Source organism: Oryctolagus cuniculus, chromosome 1 (genome assembly GCF_964237555.1).
Source record: "Oryctolagus cuniculus chromosome 1, mOryCun1.1, whole genome shotgun sequence".
Taxonomy (NCBI): Eukaryota; Metazoa; Chordata; class Mammalia; order Lagomorpha; family Leporidae; genus Oryctolagus; species Oryctolagus cuniculus.
The window spans coordinates 38,204,437-38,229,399 of NC_091432.1; the positions used below are offsets into that span (position 1 = coordinate 38,204,437).

General features: G+C 37.4%; 2 protein-coding genes across 9 annotated transcripts in view; one reads left to right on the top strand and one right to left on the bottom strand.

Annotated features, from left to right (window-relative positions):
• Positions 1-20,114, bottom strand: part of METTL15 (methyltransferase 15, mitochondrial 12S rRNA N4-cytidine) — a 224,294-nt gene extending 204,180 nt beyond the window's left edge. For 4 of the 6 annotated variants that reach the window (XR_007921844.2, XR_007921842.2, XM_051852121.2 and 1 more), the window contains exons 1-2: positions 19,974-20,114; positions 16,964-17,254 (exon numbers count right to left, since the gene is read on the bottom strand). Coding sequence is in view for 4 of the 6 variants with exons in the window: in XM_051852121.2 (XP_051708081.1) it covers positions 16,964-17,233 (270 nt within the window). In the remaining 2 variants the exon portion in view is untranslated. Of the gene's footprint in view, positions 1-3,888; positions 4,102-16,963; positions 17,255-19,307; positions 19,414-19,973 lie in introns of those variants that run through there. The other 2 variants (XM_051852099.2, XM_051852119.2) reach the window with 2 other exon arrangements.
• Positions 20,115-20,651: 537 nt separating this feature from the next.
• Positions 20,652-24,963, top strand: part of KIF18A (kinesin family member 18A) — an 84,070-nt gene continuing 79,758 nt past the window's right edge. For 2 of the 3 annotated variants that reach the window (XR_011387869.1, XM_002709207.5), the window contains exon 1: positions 22,212-22,350. The gene's annotated coding sequence lies outside the window, so the exon portion shown is untranslated. Of the gene's footprint in view, positions 20,771-22,211; positions 22,351-24,963 lie in introns of those variants that run through there. The other variant, XM_008269231.4, reaches the window with a different exon arrangement.

Below are 24,963 nucleotides of genomic sequence, written 5' to 3' on the forward strand. Positions count from 1 at the left end.
GCCAACTGGCGAGTGAACCATCGGATGGAAGGCCTCTCTCTCTCTGCCTCTCCTCTGTGCAACTCTTTCAAATAAATAAATAAAATATTTCAAAAAAATTATTTTAAAAAAATTTCCCAAAATGAATATAAACCAAATCTGTTGAAATCCAGAACACTATACATTGAAAACCAAATAGATTTTCAAATTTTTGCAGGGATATTTTTCTTTCTCCAACTATAAAAGGTTCAGAAACCAGAATGGTTCCAATCTACATACTGAAGATTTCAGAAGAAATAATGAATTTGAAACTAAGACAACTTTTCACTCCTTGTTTTCAGAAGGCACAGTTACCTTAAGCAGAACTTACTGTGACTTTGGTAAAATTTCTCAAAAAATTTTTAACATATTCTTCAAATAACTTACTCTTGAAACAGTACACCTTGGGAAACATAATGGCTCAATTACTTGAGTTCCTGCCACTTACGTGGCAGACTCAGATGGAGTTCTTGGCTCCCGACTTCAGCATGACCTCGCCCTGGATGTTGCAGGCATTTGGGAAGTGAACTAGCAGATGGAAGAGCTGGAAGAAATCTCTCCTGTGTGTGCTCATATACTCTCTTGCTCTCTCTCGCATGCTTTCTCTTGTCTTTCCTTTTCAAACAAATAAACAAAACTTTAAAATCTTGAAATAGTTATTTTGTAAGCTGCTGCTTCTTATCTGTTGGTGTAATAAAATACTTGAGACAAGATAATTTGTAAAGAATAGAAAAGTTTAAGGGCAGGCATTTAGCATAGCAGTTAAGATGTTATTTGGGATGCCCACATCCCATATTGGAGTACCTGGGTTCAAGACCTGGTTCCCCTCCCAATTTCAGCTTCCTGCTAATGCACACCCTGTACAGCAATGGGTATTGACTCAAGTGATGGGAATCTTGTATTGAGTTTCCAGCTTCTGGCTTCAGACTGGCCCAGGACTAGCTATTTCAGACATCTGGGGAATAAATGAGAGGATGAGAGCTCTGCTTCTGAAATAAATAGATTTTAAAAAGAAATAGAAGTTTATTTGGCTCACAACTCTGGAGACTGGGGAATCTAAGAACACAGAGCTAGCATCTGCTTCACATCTGGAGAAGGTGTTCTTGCTGAATCATAATCCAGCATAGGGCATGCTGGCTGGGATCTCTCTTCCTCCTCTTATACAGCCACTACTGTCATCCCAAATGCCCATGACTTCATCTAATCCTAATTACTTTTCAAAGTCTCCACCTTGAAATCATTACCATATGAATTTTCAGATTAGGTTTCCAAAACATGAAATTGGGAGGAGATACATTCAAATCACAGCATGTATCAATCATGCCTTTAAACTAAAGGCTTCTCATGGCAAAGCTTAATTTTAGAAAAATCTGGGTAGTTCCTATTAAACTGTTAAAAAATATAGAAACATAAAACAATTATCTTTCATACTTATCTCCATTTCCACTTCTAAAAAATCTCAGTCTGAATTTTAATTCTAAAGCAATGCCAAGCCACAGAAGTTGGTTCATGTTCATTCACAAAAGTAGTTTGCTATTTCTGTAATTTTAAATTGGAGAAAAATCAAGCCTTTCAATTCAAAATTGTTTCTTTTACAATCAGTGCTCAAAAAGGAGCCACCTCGGCGATGATATTCTGTACAGGTAGAAAACCAGAAGTATTCATATGACCAGAATTTAATGTCATTTTTACAAAGTAGGTGAGAAGCAGAATCAGCTTTACGTAAGAGTAAAATCAAAACCATACAAAGGGACTTAGGGTAGCTTGGTGGCACAGGAAGCAGAGAAATAAAGAAACTGTTTTCCTTTTCAGTACTTTTAAACTGTTTTTAAACTTTTAATTACTGGGACCAGAATTACAGCACTTACATCCCATATGGAAGTTGGTTTGGTTTGTGTTCCAGCTGCTCCATTTCTGATGCAGCTCCATGCTAATCATCTGGGAAAAACAGTGTAAGATGACCCAAATGTTTGGGGCCCTGCACCCACATGGGAGACACAGATGGAGCTTGGCTTCCGCCTGGCCAGGCCTTGCTGTTGCAGTCATCTGGGGAGTGAATCAATGGAGGGAAGACTGATATCTTCTTCTCTGTTTCCCATCTCTGACTTTCAAAAAAATTTCCTTTATTTATTTATTTTAATGTTGTTTGAAAGCCAGAGAGAGAAAGAAATGAAATCATCCACCCACTGGTTCACTCCCCAAATGTCTTCACCGTAAGGGCCACACAAGGCCAAGCCAGGAGTTGGGAGCTCAATCCAGGTCTCACGGGCTACACAAGCAGGAAGCAGGAATCAGAAGCAGAGCTAGAGCTGAAACCACATACTCTGACATGGGATGGAAGCATCCCAAGTGACAAGTCAATCCTGTGCCAAATGTCCACCCTCTTTTTCAGCAGCTACATTTTGTTGCTTCAGATCATTCTGACAGTTGTGGTTTGTTGTTTTTTTTTTTTTTTTTTTTTTTTCCCTCTTCAAACCATACCCATCTCTCTAACTTCATTTTTAAACTTCAGTCACTCGGAGGTTCTAGTCGGTTTATCTGGTTCCTTTCTTTGAGCAAATTCTTTTCCTATCCAGTCATTACAAATATAGTTTCCTTGAAAGAATAAGAGGTCAATTTGGGATCAAGCTTTGAAAATTCCAGTGAACTGATCAATGAGATGAGTATGGACTCCTCTGCATAAATTTCTGAAAGCAAGAGCAGTATAACATGCTACAAATTACTAATCACAGGCATAATCCCAAGTGCGCAGGCTGGTATTCTAATCTCTAGAGACATTCAGCCAAACTGGCTCCAAAGATATCATAGGCTGAGCACTAGAACCTAAGAATACTAAGAACATCATATGTTACTACATCATTCCAGAGGAACAGACCCACTGGAGACATCTGACCTCCTTCCTACATTTGGCATAATGTACAAAATACTACTGAGATTAGTACCAACGAAAAAAAGCACAGAGAATAATAAAGGAAAGTCCTCTTGAAATAGTAAAATCTTATATAACAGTAAAATTTTACACAACTGTATACTGTTATTATTAATAATACTGTTCTCAGCATATATTGGCCTCCAGTGGAAAATCTCCATCTTTATAAATATTTTCAATATCCAGTTTATTTCTTTTGCTTTCCAGAAAGAAAATAAATGTTTGGCAAATGGGAGAATTAGGTTTCATCTTGAAACTTAGTTATAAATATAGACAAATACTATTTAGGATACAGAGCAACTAAATAGGAAAAGGATAAAATACATGCCTAAATTAGTTTATAGTGTGATATAATACTATCTCAAATACTGAAGACCAAACAAGCCAAGTTAATAGTTTATACAGAATGGGAGGGAAAATAAATAAAAAGTGTGCTTAAGTATTTTTAAAGCAATATTCATCAAGAAAAATAAAATCTTTAAAAGCATATTAACTTCTGGTAAATAGGATTCATTTCACCAACAAGGAACAGCCACTAGCACCAACCAAAAAAGAAAAAGGACAGAGAAAGAGAGTTTATTGAACAATAAAAGATGAGTCACCAAAAGGCTTTGCAACTTGGTTTATTATAAAATAACATTTTAGGTATGCTACTTACAGCTCAGCAGTTTGTGATATTAGAAGGTACAAGAGTAAAATAAAATGCTATGAGAACTTCAAAAGGTCAAGGTATACTTCCTAAACACTCTTCACAAAAACAATATGGAACTTAGAATAATGGGAAAAGACAAAAACCACTGAATCTATCCTCTTGCAGTACCTATGATTAGACTATTGATCAGGGTCTAGTGCTGACCTAAATAGAGAGTAACCAGTACCCAGGATGACTCATGTGAATGTGTTTCATGAAGGAAAAAAAAAAAAAAAGGTAGAGACCTTACCTGTTTCTCCTTTTTCTTTAAATAGGCTTCCCTTATCCAAGTAGACCTCTGTTTTCTTCCAGGGTCATCTCTATTTATGAACCACATCAATGACTCTTAAATAAATTTAAAATTCAGTGCATACATCTGACTTTTAAATATAAAAGAATATCATTTTTCTTGACCATGAAATATTTAGTTTCCGGGTTTTATGACAGGGTCTTCAAGTTCATGGAAAACATACACTACGAAAAAATTATGCATGAATTTCAAATGTTTTTACACAAACACCTCTTAATTTCATCCTCCCCTCAACTGCCTGAAGTACCTTTGTATTTGCAACAATTTTGATAACTTTATTTTTTAGAGCAATTCTCTGGACATAGAAAAAAATCAGAGGAATATTCATAGATTTCCCATATACTCACTGTTCTCTCACATACATAACTTCTCCCATTAAAAACAGCCCCCCACCAGACTGGTACATTTGTTAAAAAGGATGAACTTATGTTGACACATCCTTATATAAACATCATAGTTTAGAGTCCCCTCCTCGTAGTATGCATCGTATTAGAAAAATGTATGATGACATGTACTCACCATTACAGGTTCATAAAGAGTAGTTTCACTGTCCTAAAAATTCCCAGTACTCTGCCAATTCATCTCCCTCCCCAGTAAACCCTGGCAAACAGTGATCTTTTTACTGTCCCCATAGTTTCAATTTTTCTAGACTGACATATAGTTGGAACCTCACAATATTCATTCTTTTTTGATTAGCTTCTATTACTTGGTAATATACATTTCAGTTTACTCTATTATTTTGATTGTTTACAAGCTCATTTCTGTTTAGTAATGAATATCAATCCAATGCTGTTGGTATAAAAAAGCTATTTCAGTCACCTGTAAAACATCTTGGTTGTTATTCAGTTCTGGCAATTCAAAATAAAGATGCCATCAACATCAATGTACAGGTTTTTGTATAGTCGTGTTTTCAATTCCTTTTTGAAAATAGCCAGAAGTATGATTTCTATATCATATATTAAGAATATAGCTCGAGCCAGCGTTGTGGCGCAGCAGGTTAAAGCCCTGGCCTGAGGCACCGGGTGCCAGTTCTAGTCCTTGCTGCTCCTCTTCCGATCCAGCTCTCTGCTATGGCCTGGGAAAGCAGTAGAAGGTGGCCCAAGTCCTTGGTCCCCTGCACCCACATGGGAGACCCGGAAGAAGCTCCTTGCTCCTGGCTTCGGATCAGCGCAGCTCCGGCCGTTGCGGCCATGTGGGGAGTAAACCAGTGGATGGAAGACCTCTCTCTCTGTCTCTACCTCTCTCTGTAACTCTGTCTTTCAAATAAATAAAATAATTCTTTTTTTTAAAAAAAAGAAAGAATATAGCTTTGTAAGAAACTGCCAAACTGTCTTCCAATGTGACTGTACCATTTTGAATTCCCAAGAGCAATGAGAGTTCCTATTGTTCCACATCCTCACCAGCATTTGCTGTGTGTCTCAATTCTGGCCATTATTTAAAATGTATTTTTTTCTTTTTTTTAATTTTTTATTTAGTAAATATAAATTTTCAAAGTACAGTTAATGGATTGCAATGGCTTCCCCCCTCCCATAATTTCCCTCCCACTCACACCCCTCCCATCTCCCGCTCCCTCTCCCATTCCATTCACATCAAGGTTCATTTTCAATTCTCTTTATATACAGAAGATCAATTCAGTATATATTAAGTAAAGATTTCATCAGTTTGCACCCACACAGAAACACAAAGTGTAAAATACTGTTTCAGTATTAGTTATAGAATTACTTCACATTGGACAACACACTAAGGACAGATCCCACATGAGAAGTAAGTACACAGCGACTCCTGTTGTTGACTTAACAATTACTGACACCATAAACAAGAGTGTCAAGAATGCATTTTTAAATGTATTTTTCAAATGTGTATTTATTTATTTTCATCTACTTGAAAGGCAGAGTAAGAGTGAGAGAAAGAGAGAGATCCACTTACTTATTGTCACCCCAAATGCTCCCAACAGCCATGGTTGCGCCATGCCAACGCCAGGACCCAAAAACTCCATTTGAGTCTCCCATGTGGTTGGAAGATATTCCAGTACTTGTGCCTTTATTTAGTGGGAATAATATTTACTGGAAAGCCAACAAGGGACTTGATCCCAGGCACTCTGATATGAGACGCAGGCATCCCAAGTGGTACTGTACCATATTGCCTGCCCCTCATTTTTTTAATTTTGTTTTCTTGAGTTTTAAGAGTTCTTTTTATATTTTGGATACAGTGTTTTATCAGATGTATCCTTTGCAAAAAAATTTTTGAAGCCTATGGCTAGACTTTCTATTCTCTTTAGATAGAGAACAGAAATTTTAATTATAATGAAGTTCAGCTTATCAATTATTTCTTTCATGGATCATGCCTTTGGTGTCATAAACAAAAAAGTCACTGCCAAACCAAAGATCATCTATATTTTCTCCTACATTCTCCCACTTTTATTACTCATGGATTTCAAAGAATTGTGTCAAAGCTTTCAGTTTATATCAAATGGTAGAGTCAAAAAGTCTCTTATATTTTATTTTAAAAATGTGAATTCTCAAAGTTACAGTTGTAATGTCTTTTCCTTCTTCTTGTGAAATTCTTAACTCCAGCGATTGGTGATAAACCCCAGCTGACCACAGATAAACTGATAATTTTTAAACTTATTTAAAAGCATCTTTGCGGTTGAATTTTTTATACCTTAATTCTTATATTTCATTAAGCAAAAGCATAACACGGACTCAGCATTTAGACAATAAAATATATCAAACTAGAAGGATAATTTAAAGACACTAGATAGGCAAAATAACTGAGTAAAGTTGTTGGCTCTTACATAGGTATCTAATACTCTTTATTGACAATTTAGTTCTAAACTGCAATTAAGAGAATTAAATGCAGTGATAAAATTGTATTAATTTGGGGCCGGCGCTGCTGCATAGCAGGTAAAGCCGCCACCTGTAGTGCCAGCATCCCATATGGGCACTGATTCAGGTCCCGGCTGCTCCACTTCCTATCCAGCTCTGTGCTATGGTCTGGGAAAGCAGCAGCAGATGGTCCAAGCCCTTGGGTCCCTGCACCCACATGGGAGACCCAGAAGAAGCTCCTAGCTGCTGGCTCCTGGCTTCGGATTGCCACAACTCTGGCCGTCACGGCCATTTGGGGAGTGAACCAACAGATGGAAGACCTCTCTCTCTCTCCGCCTCTCCTTCTTTCTCTGTATGACTCTGAGTTTCAATTAAATAAATAAATCTTTTAAATAAATGTATTAATTCCTTGGTAGAAAAATCAAGCAAATTCACACAGATGATGAGGTTACTAAAAAAGGTGGTATACCTAAAATTCACTACAAATATTAAATATTTGAAAATGAAAATATTTATTTAGTCTCACATATGTATAGGTATATAGTCATATATATGCACACATCTATAAGTCTGTATATATACTTGTCTGTCCATCTGTGTGTGTGTATATATATATATATGCACACACCCCTATGTTTGTTAGTACTTCAAAAAGCTCATACAAAATAGAATTAAGAGCATAAATTTCTTTTGTATAGTTTTTTTTATAACATACATTTTCATCTTAGTTATAAATAATACAAACACTTCTAAAACTTTAAAGAATTGTTAGTGACTAAGACTTTGGCTACAACTGAGTAGCATTTACCAAACAGACATTATTTCTTTATACATAACAAGTAAAATTTGAAGAGATAACCAAAAACTCATTTGTGTATCATTTGTTTCACCTTTCTTTTAACATGGTAAGAACAAGCAGTTAATAAATAGCATTAAAATATACATTACCATTAAAGAAAATGTGCTAAATTTACCAGAGGGCACCATACTCCAATTTCCTCCACCCCAAAATTCTCTAAAGAAATTTCTACATGCAATAGTGTAAGTTATATGGAATTAGAGAATATATAGTAGAGTTTTGATATAATATTTTTATAACTAGAAATTCTTCATAAAAAGAAACTATCAATTAAATCATCAAATCTAAGAACTCGACATTTAATTGTTACCTAATTGCTTTGTGTTTACTACTACTGACTCCGTAAAGGCTTTAAACACCTTAACAAGAACATACAAAATGTTCATCACTTACCAGGCAGCACAGTCTCCATATAAATGATACCAATAAGAAAATAAACATGCCATTAAATAAACTAATAACAAATACATGTCACTAATAAAATACTGCATATAATAAAAATCTAATCAAAAACTCAATAATGGGATTTTTAATTATACAACAGTATTTCAAAAAGTTAATAGAAACTGAAATTTAGAAGTTTATTACTGAAGTTTATTTTGTTGCCAAGAATTTTGAAATTCATATATATGAGGAGTACTTAAAAAGTTTACTGAAACACATTCTGTGAAAACTTTATACATGAATTTCAAAATTATGGACTATCACAAGTTACACAAAATACATCATAAGATGTGTTAGAAGTATTAAAAGGACTTCCTTGGGGTCAGCATTGCAGCCATGGCATGTTGAGCTGCTGCTTGCAATGCAACATTCATTTTGAAAACCAGTTTGTGTCTGGATGCTCCACTTACAATTCAGCTCCCTGCTAATGGCCTGGGAAAGGCAGTAAAAGAAGGCCCAAGTGCTTGAGCTCTTGCCAACCACATGGGAGACCCAGAAGCTCCTCACTTCAGCCTAGCCCAGTGCTGGTTGTTGCAGCTATCTGGGGAGATGGAAAATCTGTCTGTCTGTCTGTCTCTCTCTCTCTCTCTCTGTAACTCTTTCAAATACACAAATAAATCTTAAAAAAAAAAAAAAAGATGTCCTTCTAAATGTATTTTTTAAATGAGGCAAGAAATCACTATATATAATAGACCCCAAGTACAGCTTTACTTTCAAGTCTTAATGTGTAAATAAGAAAGCCAATGAAATCAAATCAATTCACAACATTAATAAGTTATCAGCTCAACTACAATTAAACAATTTTTGCCCTCCACTATAAATCAGGCATCATACTGGTGCTGGGAATACAAAGAAGAAAAAGGCATTCTCCCTGCTGTTAAAGAGATTCTAATCTAGTGGCAATAAAGAATTATAGTATAATATAATCCACTTTATAATTATAAAAAGGACAAGGTTTTACAGTAGTAGAGAGAAGGAAATGAGAGAATGACTACCCTTTCAGAGATACATGAAGGAAGATAAACCAATAAAACCAGATTTTAAAATATTAATAAGATGATCTCAACCCAACAAGTCACTGGGAAAAGTAAATACAAAGTAATAGATACAATACTATGCAGTGTATGAAAAACTGTCTTATCATTAATATAAACTTCAAGAAGTAGGAAAACAAGTTAAAGAAAGAGGCAGACTGAATGCATATTCAGTGACATAAGTTGGTAGCTTAAAGTGGATAATGGTAGAAGTATGTAAACCATTGATATGTGCAAAAATTAAAATCAAGGTTTACTTTTCTGTACATTCAAAACCTACCCCCATCCTCAGTGTCAAATGTGGAACACTGACCAGCACCACATTGGAAATATCACACTTCAGAAGGCATTTTAATACAAGGGCCACTAAATGTGATGTGTGATTAAAACAAAAGTATTCTTAAAATGTAGAATATAATTTGAAATAAAATGGTGCCTCAAAGAAAAACAATGTATATTGACATTTCATATATGTAGTGTCACTATATATAAAAATGCCACTATATATAAAAACACCAAATACATATATATATGTGTGTATATATATATATATATGTCTTCAGTATTTAATTAAAATACTAACAGTCTCAATATTTTCTTTTGATGATTACTCTCTATTAAAGATTGCAAAAATATTCAAGTAAAGCAATACTACTGATGGCCCAGTGCTGGCTGTGGCAGCCATCTGGGAAGTGAGCCAGTGGGTTGAAAATCTGTCCCTCTCTTCTCGTCTCTTCCTCTATTTCTATAACTCTGGCATTCAAAACAAATGAATAAATCTTTAAAAATAAAGGAAACCAAAACAACAAAACATAATGGATGGTTTTAAACGATCTTATTTATGTATTTGAAAGGAAGAGTGACAAAATGAGAGAGACAGAGATTTCCCATCTGTGGTTTACTTCCCGACTTGCCACAACAGCTGGGTTGGGCCAGATTGATGCCATAAGCCTGGAACTCCATCCTTGCCTCCTGGATGGGAAGTAGGGCCCCAAGCATTGGGACAATCTTCTACTACTTTCCCAGGCACATTAGCCAGAAGCTGGATCAGAAGCCAAGCAGTCAAAAGTCAGACCAGCATTCTGATATGAGATGCAGGCATCACAAGTGGCAGCTTAACTTGCTGCACCACAATGTCAGCTTCACAGTGACTTTTACAAAGAGATTATCAAAACGAGTATCATGACAACTTTATCACATCTAATAATTATAAAAATTAATATTCAATGTTACAATATTATGATAGGTAAAATATTTATAAACCAAACATTACAACCTTAGTCTACTTGTCATCATATTTTGCATCATTTTAATGCTACTTTATTTTCTTAGTCCTTACTGTGCCTTCTTCACCAGCTTTCTATAGCTACTTAATCAAAGCCTTCCACACGGAGGTTAGAATAATATAAAAGTCTTAACTGAAAGAAACTACCTTAGTACCCAAGGAACATTCCTTTTATTGATACTTCACATATGCCTTTGGATTATTTTTGACTTTTATTCATTCATTTAACATCTTCACAAAACCACACACGGCAAGCCTTTTAACCACGCATCAGAGACATAATGTTAACCAAGATAAACATTTCTATGATTTTATGACAGTCTACCAGGAGAATTGTTCATTGAATAAATATAAAAACTATAATTATAAATTATTAGTGCTATGTGAGAAAAATACATATGACACAATTCTAAGACTATATAAGGGTGCTTCAATAAGTTTATGGAATAATGGAACTAAAAGTTAATGCAAATTTTCAATGAACTTGTTAAAAAATATTGATTTATTTGAAATGCAGAGTAAGAGAGATAGAGAAAGAGAGAGAGAGAGAGCGAGCAAGCCTCCATCCACTGGTTCATTCCTCAAATGGCTGCAACAGGCAGGTCCACGCCAGGCAAAACCCAGGAGTCAAGAACTCCATCCTAGCACCTGAGCCATCTTCTGCTGCCTTCCCAGGCCCATCAGAAGGAAGTTCAATTGGAAGAACAGCCAAGACTCAAACCAACACTCTGATAAGGGATGCTGGTGTTACAGGCAGCAACCTGCTTGCACCAAACAATGCTGGCTCCTTCCATGAACTGTTTTTGTTTTTGTTTAATATTTATTCATTTATTTGAAAGGCAGAGCTACGGAGAGGCAGAGGCAGAGAGAGAGAAGTCTTCCATCTGCTGCTTCACTCTCCAAATGGCCACAAAGGCCGGGGCGGAGCCGATCTAAAGCCCAGAGCCAGGAGCTTCCTCTAGGTAGGTCTCCCACACGGGTGGGTGGGGCCCAAGGACTTGAGCCATCTTCTACTGCTTTCCCAGGCCATGGCAGCAAGCTGGATCAGAAGTGGAGCAGATGGGACTCAAACGGGGGCCCATATGGGATGCTGGCACTGCAGGTGGAGGCTTAGCCCACTGCACCACAGTGCCGGCCCCTCCCCCTCCATGAACTGTTTTTGAAACCCTTCATAAACAGTTTCCTCTGGAAGTTCAGAAAATGCTCAGAGAAAGTAAAAAAAAAAAGATTTGAAAGATGGTGATGGGTAGAGTTCCAGGCAAAGTAATCATTATTTGTTTAGTTCCAAATAAGATATACTGGTTCTACCTTTGTAGTCTCCTGGCAGTTTTCTTTGTTGTTGCTCTTTTTATCCAGCTACCAACCCTAATACTTCTTATCCCAATAAGAGTTACAGCTAATGTTTACTGAGTTCATACTACTTGGAAGATATAATTCTAAGTAATTTACATCTAGTCCTCAGAGTAAACATATGACATACTTACTCATTTCATGGATGAGGAATCTGAGGCTCAGCCACAAATTAATTGACCAAAACTGCACAGCTACTGATATTAGTCTTCACATATCCATCATCTCCTTTACAGAAGCCCCAAGGCATCAAGCTAATTTAGCACTATTTCTGGGCAACAAACATGAAATCTCCTATACCCTCCAAACTACTACCATCCTAAACAAGGCAGGATCATCCTTATTTTCTCCAGTTTTCAGAAATTAGCAGTAAAAACTGGACCAATGTAGCTTAGGTTAAAATGTTCCACAAACAACAAAAATGATTTTAGATAACTAATACATCCTTAACAAGACAATTTATTCATCTAGAACATGAAATACTAAAAACTAAGCAAGGAGAAACAACCATAATTTAGTGCCCTCAGAACCTACCAAGAAAAAGATAACTTTTTTCTTATAAATCAAACTAGCAAATATTTCAATGTATTTGTATTATGTAGTAAACTAGCTATGATGCAGAAGAAATAGATATGATTCTGAAGAAATTCCTTAAACCAATATTTTCTTTAAATATTGGTACTTTCTGAAGATTAAGAAAAAATAATCATAAAATGCTGTCTTACTTAAAAACTACATTTAGGTTTTTTTAAGGTCCTGTTATGATCAAAAGTTTCATCTGTAAATTCATTGTTGAAGGTGATGTGAAAAAGTAATAATTAAGTGGGTGATTGATACAAGTGAGCGCATGACTCATAGCTTGCAAAGGAAAATGATTTTTGGGAAAAGGCTCAGGAAGAAGAAAAGCAAATAATGGATTCTGGATGAAATGAAGATCTTTCCTGTCCAAGACTGTCACTAGTACTTTATTGCTTGAAGATTAAGGGAATAGTGAATAAAGCTGTCTGGCAGACAGCAGAAAGGTAAGAAATAGCATCATCTCTAAGTGTACATCACATGAAAGTTTTCAGAAATAACATTCATAAAATTAAACTTTCTATAAAAAGTTATTTGAAAACCCAACTGAAATTAAACAATGAAAAGTCACAATAAACCAATATTACATTTGTCTGGAATTTGAACAGAAAAATACAGTAGTGTAGATCAAATTGGAGAATCCTCTAATTTTATTCAATTCCATTTAAGAAAAAAGGCATATACAATACTGATTTATTAGGAGACTTGGTGGAGTTTGTTCTTCTAACTCATGGGTTAGTGAAAAATAAATATTTGGCTTTGCCACTAAGATTCAGTAAGTTGATACAATGTAATTTTGGTTCATGGTTGCCAGCAGTCAAATTCAAGGTGCTAAATTCAGTTCCAGTTTTTTACTAACTTCCCCTCTCTCTATATATATCAATATATTTAAAGTTTCTCTCTATATATGAATGTATTTAAAATAAATCACAAGGGTCAGCGTTGTGGCCCTTGTTAAGGGTCAGCAGGTTAAGCTGACACTAATGATTCCAGCAACTCATATTGCAGTGCCAGTTCAAGACTATGCTGCTCTGCTTCAGATCTAGTCTCCTGCTAATGCACCTAGGAAGGCAGTAGATAATGACCCAAGTGCTTGAACTCCTGCCACCCATGAAGAATATACCAAGATGGCGCCTAGCTTTATCCTGGCCCAAACCAGCTGTTTCAGCCACTTGGCAAGTAAACAGGTGGGTAGAAAATGGATCTACCTCTCTCTCTCTCTCTCTCTCTCTCTCTCTCTGCCTGTCTCCATCTCTGTCTCTCTGCTGCTCTGCCTTTCAAATAAATCAATCTTCAAAAAATAATAAATCACATATACATATATAAAAAATTGCACTGAGATTATTTTAAGTGCTATACTTGCTTTATGAATCTTTAAGAAAATAAAGAAGATTTCACTTAATTAAAACCATATTCAACAGGAAGTTTTACCCAACTTAATTTTTAAATTTACATTTTAATGTATATTTATTCTAGAGTCCCTACATGACAGCATTGAGCGAGATGCCTTGTATATATAAAGTCATGTAAGCATGCTTGAATTATTTTGTTTTATGAACAATATTCTTATGAAACAACCCATTTGATATCACTGATGGCTTTTTCTTTTTCTTTTTTTTTTTTTTGGACAGGCAAAGTTAGTTAGTGAGAGAGAGAGAGAGAGAGAGAGAAAGGTCTTCCTTCCGTTGGTTCACCCCCAAAATGGCCACCACAGACGGCACACTGCACCCATCCAAAGCCAGAAGCCAGGTGCTTCCTCCTGGTCTCCCATGCAGGTGCAGGGCCCAAGACCTTGGGCCATCCTTCACTGCCTTCCGAGGCCACAGCAGAGAGCTGGACTGGAAGAGGAGCAACTGGGATAAAACCCAGTGCCCCAACCAGAACTAGAACCCGGGGTACCAGCATCGCAGGCGGAGGATTAGCCAAGTGAGCTGTGGCGCTGGCCACTTATGGCTTTTATATGAGCAACATCCACTAATTCTAATATATATATATATATATATATATTCTAATATATATATAATCCTTATCCATATAAATTAGAATTTAGTTTATGAAAACCACTTGATACAACTTGAATAAGTCTTAGAAAAAAAAGAAAAAAGATACTGCACATTAAGAGCTTTTTTTTTCTCAGACAAGAGATTCTAAACAGGCAGTCCAGTCCCAGAATCTTGCTAACCACTAAGTTATGTTCTCCTATATATTGGAAAAAGAAGTGAAGTATGACTTTCAAAATGAAAATAAATGACTTTGGTAAAAACAATAGCTTTTAGTATAAGGGATCCCATTTCTGAAGGCAGTACACTGGAAAGCACAGTATTAATCACTTAATAGACACTTGAGGAAAACCTAGCAAAAAGTAATTAATTGTGTGTGTTTCTATGTATGTTTCTAGTATTTTCTTTTTGGATATTGTATCACTTCACATTTTTGTTAACTCTTCATGAGTTTTAAAGCTTTTCCTATCAAAGACTTTTTTATCCTGCTGGCCATACTGTAAGTAAGATAGGTGTTATCTTTAATGTTATGTGTGAATCTGGTTGGGCAACAGTGCCCAGATATTTAGTTAAACATTATGCCGGATGCCTCTTTAATCCTATTTTCTGGATGAGATAGCATTTAAATAGGTGGACTTCGAGTAAAGCAGATTATTCTTCATAATATGAGAGCGTCTCAACCAATCAGGAGAGGCCTTAATAGAACAAAAGCTGACATTCAATAGAACAAGAAGGAATTCTGCTAGCAGAGTTCCTTTAGACTACTTTCCTAGTTCCCCTGCCTGCCAGTCCGTCTTGCTGATTTTGAATTTACCATCACTACATACTACATGAGTCAAATTGTTCAATTCATTCATATTTTCAATCTCTCTCCCCCTCCCACACTTTGTCTTTCCCTCTTCTCTTCTCTTTCTCACCTGTAGGTATACCCTCCCCTTATCCATAATTTATTGCAGAAAAAATAATTCTTAAGTTTTAAATTACATGCCATTCTAGATATACCTTCCCAATATGTCCCACTCAGGACATGAACAATCCTTTGTCCAATACGTCCACACTGTACACTCTACCACCATGAGTCACTTAGTAGTCATCTCCACTATCAGGTTATCAGATTGATGGTCACACATTGCAGCGCTTGTGTTCATCTAACACTTATTTTACTTAATAGTCCCAAAGCACAAGAATAATTATGCTGGTAAATCATATATGCCAAAAGCTCTCAATTTAGTAGGAAGAAAAATTATATGCTGATATAGGGTAAGAACAGGAAAACAACATTATGTAATAATAAAGTTTGGTACTATCTATGGTTTTAGATATCTACCTGATGTAGATATCTACATCTTAGATGATGTACCCTGAAGGGGAAACTATCATCTGTAAATGCACGCACATGCACGCACGTGCACACATATGCACATATTGCTATGATTTAGTTGTGGTTTGTCTTAGAAATGGGTCGTCCTTTGGAAATATGATCCCCAGTGTGGCCAAGTTCAGATATGTTCTGACCTTTAAGAAGTGGGTCAAGTGAGAAACAATTAGTAAAAGGAATTTATATAGTGTTCAAGAGACTCTGGTTAGTTCTCATGGAAAGGTTGTTGTAAACAAAGAAAACTGGCCTCTCACCAACACTCTGCCTTCCTGACTTGCCATGTGATATGCTCTCCCTCTCCTACTATCTCCCTCTATGCCAACCACTGTGCTGAGATGCAGCTTGGGTATGTTTTGCCAGAGCCAGTTCCAAGATATTTTGACTTCCACTTCCAATAGCATAAGTTGAGGAAATCTCTTTCATTATTTCATCATGGAAATGAAAAACAGATACATACACACTCTACTGGTTTTCTCATAAGAATTCTTACTAATACAGCAGATGCCTGAAAAATAAGACTAAGATAATAGGGAACAGGAATTTAGATTCAAATCTTTGTCTCCAATCATGGCTAAAAAGATAAAATTCCCAAAAAGTTTCACAGGCATTCACTTATTACCCTAGCATTTAAAAATGTTCTTTTTTAATTGTCATTTGATGAAACTAATCAACTTTGGGAAATCATTTGGCAAATCTTCAAAAAGTTAAGCATAAAGCAATTCCACTCCTAAATATCCAAAAGAAAGGAAAACATGTCTACAAAAACTTGTATACAAGTTCAGAGTAATATTATTAACAATAGTGACAAAGCACAAGCAACATAAATGGCTGTTAACAGATAAATGTGGCATATCCACACAAGGGAATGAGTTAGCCATTAAAAAAGAAACAAAGTACAGATATATGCCACACCATGGATGAAACTTGAAAACATGCTGCGTAAAGGAAGGCACATACAAAAGTTCATATCTTATGTGAATCAATTTTTATGAAATGTCCAGAACAGGCAAATCCATAGAGACAAAATATAGACTAGCGATTGTCAGGAGTTAAGGGAAGGAGGCCAATGGGAAATGAATATAATGGATATAGGGTTTCCTTCTGCAATGACGAAAATATTCCTGAATTAGATGGTAGTAATGACTGTAAAACCTTATGAATATGCTGAAGAGCATTGAATTGTAAAATTTAAAATAGAGAAAATTACAATAAATAATTTGTAACTCAATAACAAGTACTATAAGTAAAAACCCAATCAACTCACCTGCCCTTTCTGTGGTGCCAAACAACGGACAACTTCATCCACCATTACTGGAATGTGTAATTCAGTCATAGCTTCAGAATCTCTATCTTGAGATTTGTGCAACTCCTGAGCTCCAGTTTGATCTGATTGTCCCTGGGCTTCATAGTCATTATGTACTTCTGCTGTACTGTGTATTTTTTTTGGCCAGACACCTAAATTAAGCATGCCAAATTCCAACCAGCATGAAGGAAATTCTTTACATATTCTACAAAAATATGAGTACCGAAGCATTCTGTATGTAGGTCAACGAATCTAGAAAAAAAAATTCAAAACACAATTCTTGAATATTTTAAAAGAATGTTATAACACTTGGAGGAAAGCAAAATAATATGAAATATTCAACTCATCAAAAAATAGGGCTCATCATCTGCAGATCTTAAACAAATTGTAGTAACTAACCTTCTTACAGCAAACAAGGAATCTAAGAGACTGCAGAAACATAATTTAAATGCAAGTTTAATGTGGCCTGATAAAAACATTGTTTCAACCATCAGGGATACGATAATTGATTATTCAGTCTTTTTTTGGAAATATACTTTTTTTGAATTTTAATAAATTCTAAAGAGTAGGTTTAATAAGCTTAAATTGCTCATCTGAAAAGCTATCTGGACAACTGAAGGGATTATAAGCATCCTATTTTAGATTCAGGTGGTATTTTATTTCAAGTTCTTTCATTTGTTTTTCTCTTATTATTAAAGTCTCAATTTCAAGTTAACTTTTTATGAGAGACTGTTCCTAGAAAGAGACAAGACATGTACACCCAAAAAGAAAAGGAGACACTTTGGCATTTCATATCCATCTTTGTTTTTGAGCCCCATGCCCAAACTAAGCAATAACTGATAAATGCCTTGAAATTTCTCAGACCTGTTCAAATGTCTTCTGCAATCTATACTTCTTTTGAAGACGAAAGAAGAAAATTATTTATGTAAATACATTAACAAATATATTGACAACATTATGATTTTTACTAAGTTGGCTCCAAGCAACATTTTTAACACTACCACAGTAAATAATCAGTAAACACTACTCTTTTCTCCTCCTGGATACTGAGTTATACAAAAACAAGACCCCAACACTTTTCTATGCATATATCAAGACACACAGAATGCATACTAAGTATTTTCTGAGGAAAAAGATGAACAGATAAATTCCACACAGAAGTCACATTTTTATGAATTCCCATTTCAAGAAATCCCACCTGTCTCACTCCAAAAATCACATCCTCAAAATACTTCAAAAAACATAAATCAAAAGCTGAAACACTGATCACATGTAATGACTAAAACAGAATGAAATATAAATATGATAGCATATCAGTATGCCATGAATAAGATGTTATCTTGATAATAAACTAACTTTATTATTGATAAAATCCACAGAACTTTATGGCAAATATAACAAAGAAAAATATGGCCAAAAAGAAAAATAGTGGAGTGTTTTAAATTTTTGGATACTAAGCAGTTAACTAGTCAATCAATTATCCATCAGAAAGCTTACAAAATGTAAAACCAACCACTCTCTTAGTGTTTTTCTCATTTTTCAAAATAGTTAACATTTATTTAGCATTTATTAAATACCACTTACTGTTATTTTAAGCACACTACACATGTACTAGCTCACTCAATCCTTACCACAACTGTTATTATTATCCCCATTTTACAGATGAGGAAAACGGGGCAATTAAGTACTTTGCCAAAGCCAGAAATGTAACGCAACTGCTCCATCCCCAGAGCCTAAAAATCTTAATTCTAATGTTATAAACATAGCACACTGGAACTACTTCATTTACTCATGAAATTTAATGGTACTTCAATTATACTGACTATGGATTTGTGAATTTAGATTCAATTATTTTAAGGAATCAACATCCTATGTCTTGGCCCTGATCTGCTTGAAAAGAACAATAGGCTGCAAGGTATCCGAAAGAGAGCTTTCTGCTTACAGACCGAAATAGCGGAATTGGGGGTATTTAAACAAGCTGTACTATGTGTCTAGATTTTTATAATTAAGAGAGAAAGCCCAAGCAGCAGCAGAAGCAATTCCAATATACCCACCAAACCCACCTGAGGAAAAGCAGTAATAGGCAAGAAAACAAAATGCTATCACCAGCATTAAATTATCCTCTAATGTATTCAATGTGTTTGTATGTATATATGTTATATCTATACAATATTTTATATATTAAAACTATAATCAAGGTATAACGCCTTGATTTTTATTGTGAATTAATTGTCTAAGTTGTATCAAATGGAGAAAGGGCTACAAATAATTCATTTTCCTCTATGGTTGTTTCTGGAATACCTACCTCAAAACGGGAAGAAAGCTCTAAACGAAGTTCTTTTCCCTGTCCAGCAGCCGGGTCTCCTACCAGACAACCCAAAGCCCCCAGCTGTCTTCCGAGAGGCAGCCACCTAAAGGATTTCCGATTAAATTCCCTCTGGTCATAGGAAGGCAGCAGTCAGCTATCTAGGGTGGGCCCCGCGGTGTTCTAGGTAAGTCCTTTAACTTTTGTCTACTAGCCAGATTCAGTTTTAGCTTGTTGAGACTACACAATTGGCCCGTTTACTCTGTTTACTCCGGGCAAACAGGTGAAGGGTATCTGTGAAGACGACTTCCTCAAGCGTGCTAACAATTACCATAACTGCAGTTCAATTTCCTCTGCAGGGAAACCCTGTCTGAAAATGTAATTCTTAACCACAAAAATGCGACCTGGAGACGGGCGCGGGAACGCACAGAAAGTGAAAGAGGTTCTAAGGCAAAGGAAGAACACGCGCTTTTGCCTAAGAACTGTCCTCTGAGGAAGGAAAACTGTCGGGAAACTTCAAAACCCAGGTAGAAGGCGTGTGGAGGAAAGCGGGTGGGAAAGGGGCGTGTTCTTTCCCGGAGTACTAGCTGGGCCACCCCCGGGGTGTACTCCTAAAGGTGTATCGGCTCCCTCAGAGCCGCGGGGACTTGGGCTCCTTCTCCTCACCTGGGGCACGGAGAGTTCTCAGTCGCCCTTTACCTCGGGCCAGCGACCCACACTGCGACGCCGGAGAACCTGAATCTGCAGCACGTCCAGGTCCCAGCCCGGGGGGAAACTTGCGGACGGACAGACTGGGCTCACGTCCGCCCCTGCAACCAAGGACTGGCTGCCTTTGGTTCCGCAGCTTCCAGTCCTGGCTCCTAAAGGGTCCTCAAGGCGCTGGGTTTTCCAAATGAGGTTCCTAGGGGGAATAAATAAGGCCTCACCAATGCCGTGTTAAATTCACTTTTACTTTTTTTTTTTTAAGTGTCTGAGGCAACTTTACCTTTCCATTTTATCCTTACGTCTACTCCTATAGGTTTATTTTAAACTTATTAAATTTGTGTTCTAATAACACTGCAGTTAGTTATATAGTACTCCAATTTCTGAAAGGTGGGAATTTCTATCGCTTTAGCTCTACGTAAAGTTTTGATTCTTTTCTCCTTCATTCCCTTACAAAATGCTCCATTCTCTTATCCTCTTATAATCCCCTTGAAGTCTTGCCAAACTGAAGAGTAGCCAGCTGGCACAGCAATGGCATGGATTATGACCTCAAAATCTGTTTTAACAAAATATACAATTACTTAAGAATACAGACCTCATAATCAGAACATTGCTATATGACTAGTGAAATTAAAATTGGGTGTGGAAACACCTGAGGGCCTGATTACCCTGTACAATATGGGTATCCAAAAAAAAAAAAAGCCCAAATTTTAAATTTTCATTTACTTCATCAAAGATCAACGAAATTTTATAATAGCAAGGTAAGTATATTTTCCAACTAGATTAAGATACGATCTTAATGTCAATCTAAAAACTATTTCAAATGACTGATCTCTAAATTGACTTGTTTGTACAACTCAAGAAAAATATTTCCTTCAGTGATGTACTGAAACTTGTTTTCTCTCAATAAAATGAAAGGAACCATACCTATATCTCATGGGCTGTTTTGAGAACTAAATGATGTATCAAATGTAAAATTATTAATAAAATGCCTGAGATATTAAAAGTAAAGTACTATACAGTCAGCAATTACTTGAAATAAAGTAAAAAATCTTCTCAATTTTATTACCAAACCCAGCAAGCATACAAATAATTGTTCATTAGCTAAGATACATGTAGTAAACCAGAAATAGCTTTATTGATGTTCTAGCCAATGTTCAGAAACAATCATATAACATGCATGATATAAAATATGTAATACTCCTGGCTTTCAATGGGAAATAAATGTCTATAATGAGGGGGGATTTCCACACTTTGTTTTATTGTTAATACTCTGCCTTGGTGTGGTGTCATTTTTTTTAACACAATAATAGAGTCGTCAGAATATAAACTCCAAGAGGGCAGCGATTTTTTTTTACTATACCATGAATTACTGTGTCTCTAAAATCTACAATCTATATTTACTAATAAACAAATAAAATAGTAATAGAAAGAAAAATGAAATTCAGATCATACTATTAAAAATATCCTAACAAATAGTTATCTTAGCAAACACATTTCTCATTTTTTCCAGTTTTTTACCCCCTCTTTTTAAAGTGTTCATTCTGAAATACTTGTAACCCGCGACTTTAAAAAAACCACTTCATCTAATAACAAACTTAGCCAAAATCCTAAAGTGAATTTAATACTATCATTAAAGAATGTAAAAAGCAATCATATAACAAATCTTTTCAGTTAGCACTAAGGAGAGTAGGCCTGGGGTAGCGCAAAATGAACCCTCAGGCCTCAAAGCAAAAGACCAGAGACTTGCAATGAACTCAGCTGAAGAGACCCCAAAGGTCTGCTCAAGTGACTGTGGCTGTTAGCAGGTACCTACACCTTGCACAGAGAAGGGGCTTTGGAGGCCTCACTAATCCATGAAAAGGAGAAAATAAATACCCAGAATCCTACCCCCTTACCCCACACCCTACAGGCTCCGCCTCTCCTCCTGCCGAAGGACAGACGCCAACCCGGCCCGCCCGATCTCACTCACACCCTGAACCCTGGGACCGGGCCCGAGCCCGCGGAACTGGAGGGTGCCGGACCATCCCTAGGCAGCTGCCTCCCGCCGGCCGCTCCAGTCCAGCCCCGCCCACCTCTGCCACAGCCTCCGGAAATGACCGAGTGCGTTGCCACGGCGACGCACAACAAGGTCGCCTCCACCACGCGGAGCGGCTGAGCCTCCCGGCGCCAAGCTTCAGCGAGCCGGGCAACGTCCGACGTGATGACGTCACGAGGAACCCGCCAATGAAACGGGGCGCTGAGAAAGCTGGCTTGGGTTTGAATTTTGAGATTAAGTGTGAAGCGCCGGGAGGCGGACATTAAAGAGAAGTGGTCGCGGTGGCCTTTCTTGGGGCCTGAGGTGAGTGAGAGGCACGCGAGGAGAAAACTGCTTTCTAAAACGCTCTTTTTGGTAAATTGCCTCACTGGTACCGGAGGGTCTCGCCGCTTCAGGGCTGGAGGACCCGATGGGCTTGTTGACAAATGCGGAAGCATTGTGTGGCTGTCGGTTTGCGGAGGGAGCGTAGTCGGGATCCCTGAGGAGAAAGTGAAAGCCAGGAGGAACTGGAGAAGCAGCCCGGAGCAGGGCTCTGGCTGATCTCTCTCCACTACTCTGCAGGAAGGGCTGGGATCGCCTGCCTTCAATTTTGGAAGGAAGTTGGAAATTTTAAAGTGTGTCTTGGCCCCTTTCCCAGACTGTGGCAGAGAACTTTAAGTCTTCAGCACCTTGCAGTGTGGAGTGCCTTCCGGCATCGAAATTCAGAGTGTTTTGTGTCACGAGGAGTTGTTAAGTGTGTCTCTGGGTTTAGCTATCAGATGAGAAACTTTCGTCCATTGATTACCGCAGCAGTTTTTGTCCAGCAAGGTTCTGCTGTTAGCCTCGCCGTGGCCGCTCGGGGCCCGCCCGAACCCAGGTGTGTAGCATTGAGATCACTGTCTTGAGTGCCTAACGGGTCGCTGAGGATCAGAGGAGCTGTACAGCTTGGCCGGGTGCTCCGCACACAGGGGGACTGTAAGCGCCGGGCTTTCTACAGTCCATTGTTAGTTTCTTTAACAGTTCATTTGCCTCTCATTTACAACGAAACCAAGGCTGACCACTGCCTTCTCCTAAATGACATTATTTGGTCAGAACTAATTTATAACCTAATATAATTCAGGTTATAAACTATGGAACAATTCAAAGAATACATTAGACACTCCATAGGTTTTCACTTTGTCATTCTCACAGCATGCAGTTCTGCCACCTTGGGCTGTAGGGTGGTTTTTTTTTTTTTTAAATGAATGTTATTGCTAAAGAATGAGTAACAAAGACTAAACGGTGTTGGTTATATCATTTGTGAGACCTGTCCATTTCAGTGAACAAGTTGATCTACCTTTAACACTAGTAATTAATCTCATGTAATGAATATGTATTTACGTGTACATAAAATTTCCATTTCGAAAGCGCCTGATCAATTAAGGTTTACAATAAAATGAATTTTGTGCTACTTATGAAAAGTAGGAGGAAAAATAGGTTGTCAATACTTCCCTCCATTTGAACTTTTCATACATCTCTGAAGCTTGTAAATTATTGAAAGTGGTGCCTCTAACACTAAGGTTATTCCAAAGAGGTTTAAGATAGGAACTATATATAACACTGTCGAAAATAGTTCCCAGTCCTAAAAAATGTTTACGGAATATGAATCTAATTGAGATTTCAGTTTGTGTATAAGAAACAGGGCTGGCGCCGCGGCTCACTTGGCTAATCCTCCACCTGCAGCGCCAGTACCCCAGGTTCTAGTCCCGGTTGGGGCGGCGGGTACTAATCCCAGTTGCTCCTCTTCCAGTCCAGCTCTCTGCTGTGGCCCGGAAGGGCAACGGAGGATGGCCCAAGTCTTAGGGCCCCTGCACCCGCATGGGAGACCTGGAGGAAGTACCCGGCTCCTGGCTTCGGATCGGCGCAGCACCTGCGGTAGCAGCCTTTAGGGGAGTGAACCAATGGAAGGAAGACCTTTCTCTCTCTCTCTCTCTCTCACTGTCTAACTCTGCCAGGCAAAAAAAAAAAAAAAAAAAAAAGAAACAACCAGGGTCCAGGGTTGTGGCATAGAGGGTTAAGCTGCTGCCTGTGACACCTTGGTTGGAATCCCGGCTGCTTCACTTCTGATCCAGCTCCCTGCTAATGACCTGCAAAAGCAGCAGAAGATGACCCAAATGCTTGGACCCTTGTACCCACAAGGGAGACCTAGAGGAAGCTCCTGGCTCCACCAAGCCCCAGCAGTTGAGGCCATCTAGGGAATGAACCAGCAGAGACAGATGTCCCTCTGTCTGTAACTCTGACTTTCGAATAAACAAATCATTTAAAAAAAAAATGCTATAAATTTCCTGGCATACATTTTCCTTTGGTTAATCCCTTTTTGGAAAAAGAAAAAATCATGACTGTACTGCTTTACTTGTGTATGATTGTGTAGAAGCATGCTCTCTGATTCCAGCAGAGCAAAGTTGGGAAGAGAGACTGGATTTAGACATAGGTCTAGTCTAGACTTAATTTTAAATACCAGCAATACAAAAGGATATAAAAATAGGAATGCCTTTCATCTAGGCCTTCCTTCATGGACAGCTGGTGTTATTAGTGTGGACTGTTCCTTTGGAACAGTGCTTTAGGAACACTGAGAAAGTCAGTGTGGTTGAAGCAGAGTAACTAAGGGGTGGTGGGTTTGTGGGAAACAATAGAAGGAATCAGAGAAATAGATAGGGGCCAGATGTGGACTTCACAGATCATAGTAAGGAGTTTATTCTTATGGTAAGAAGTGATTAGAGAGTTTAGAGTAAGGGAGAGAAAAAAGTGATGTGCTTACTTTTGAAAAGAGTACCTAAATATAACGAATAAAATAAAATTTATTATTGCACTTGAATACGATTGGAAGTCAATCTTTAACTTTATCAGCTTATCTCTCGGCTGAGAAATAGCTTATAAATTAAGGATTTGCCTGCCTGT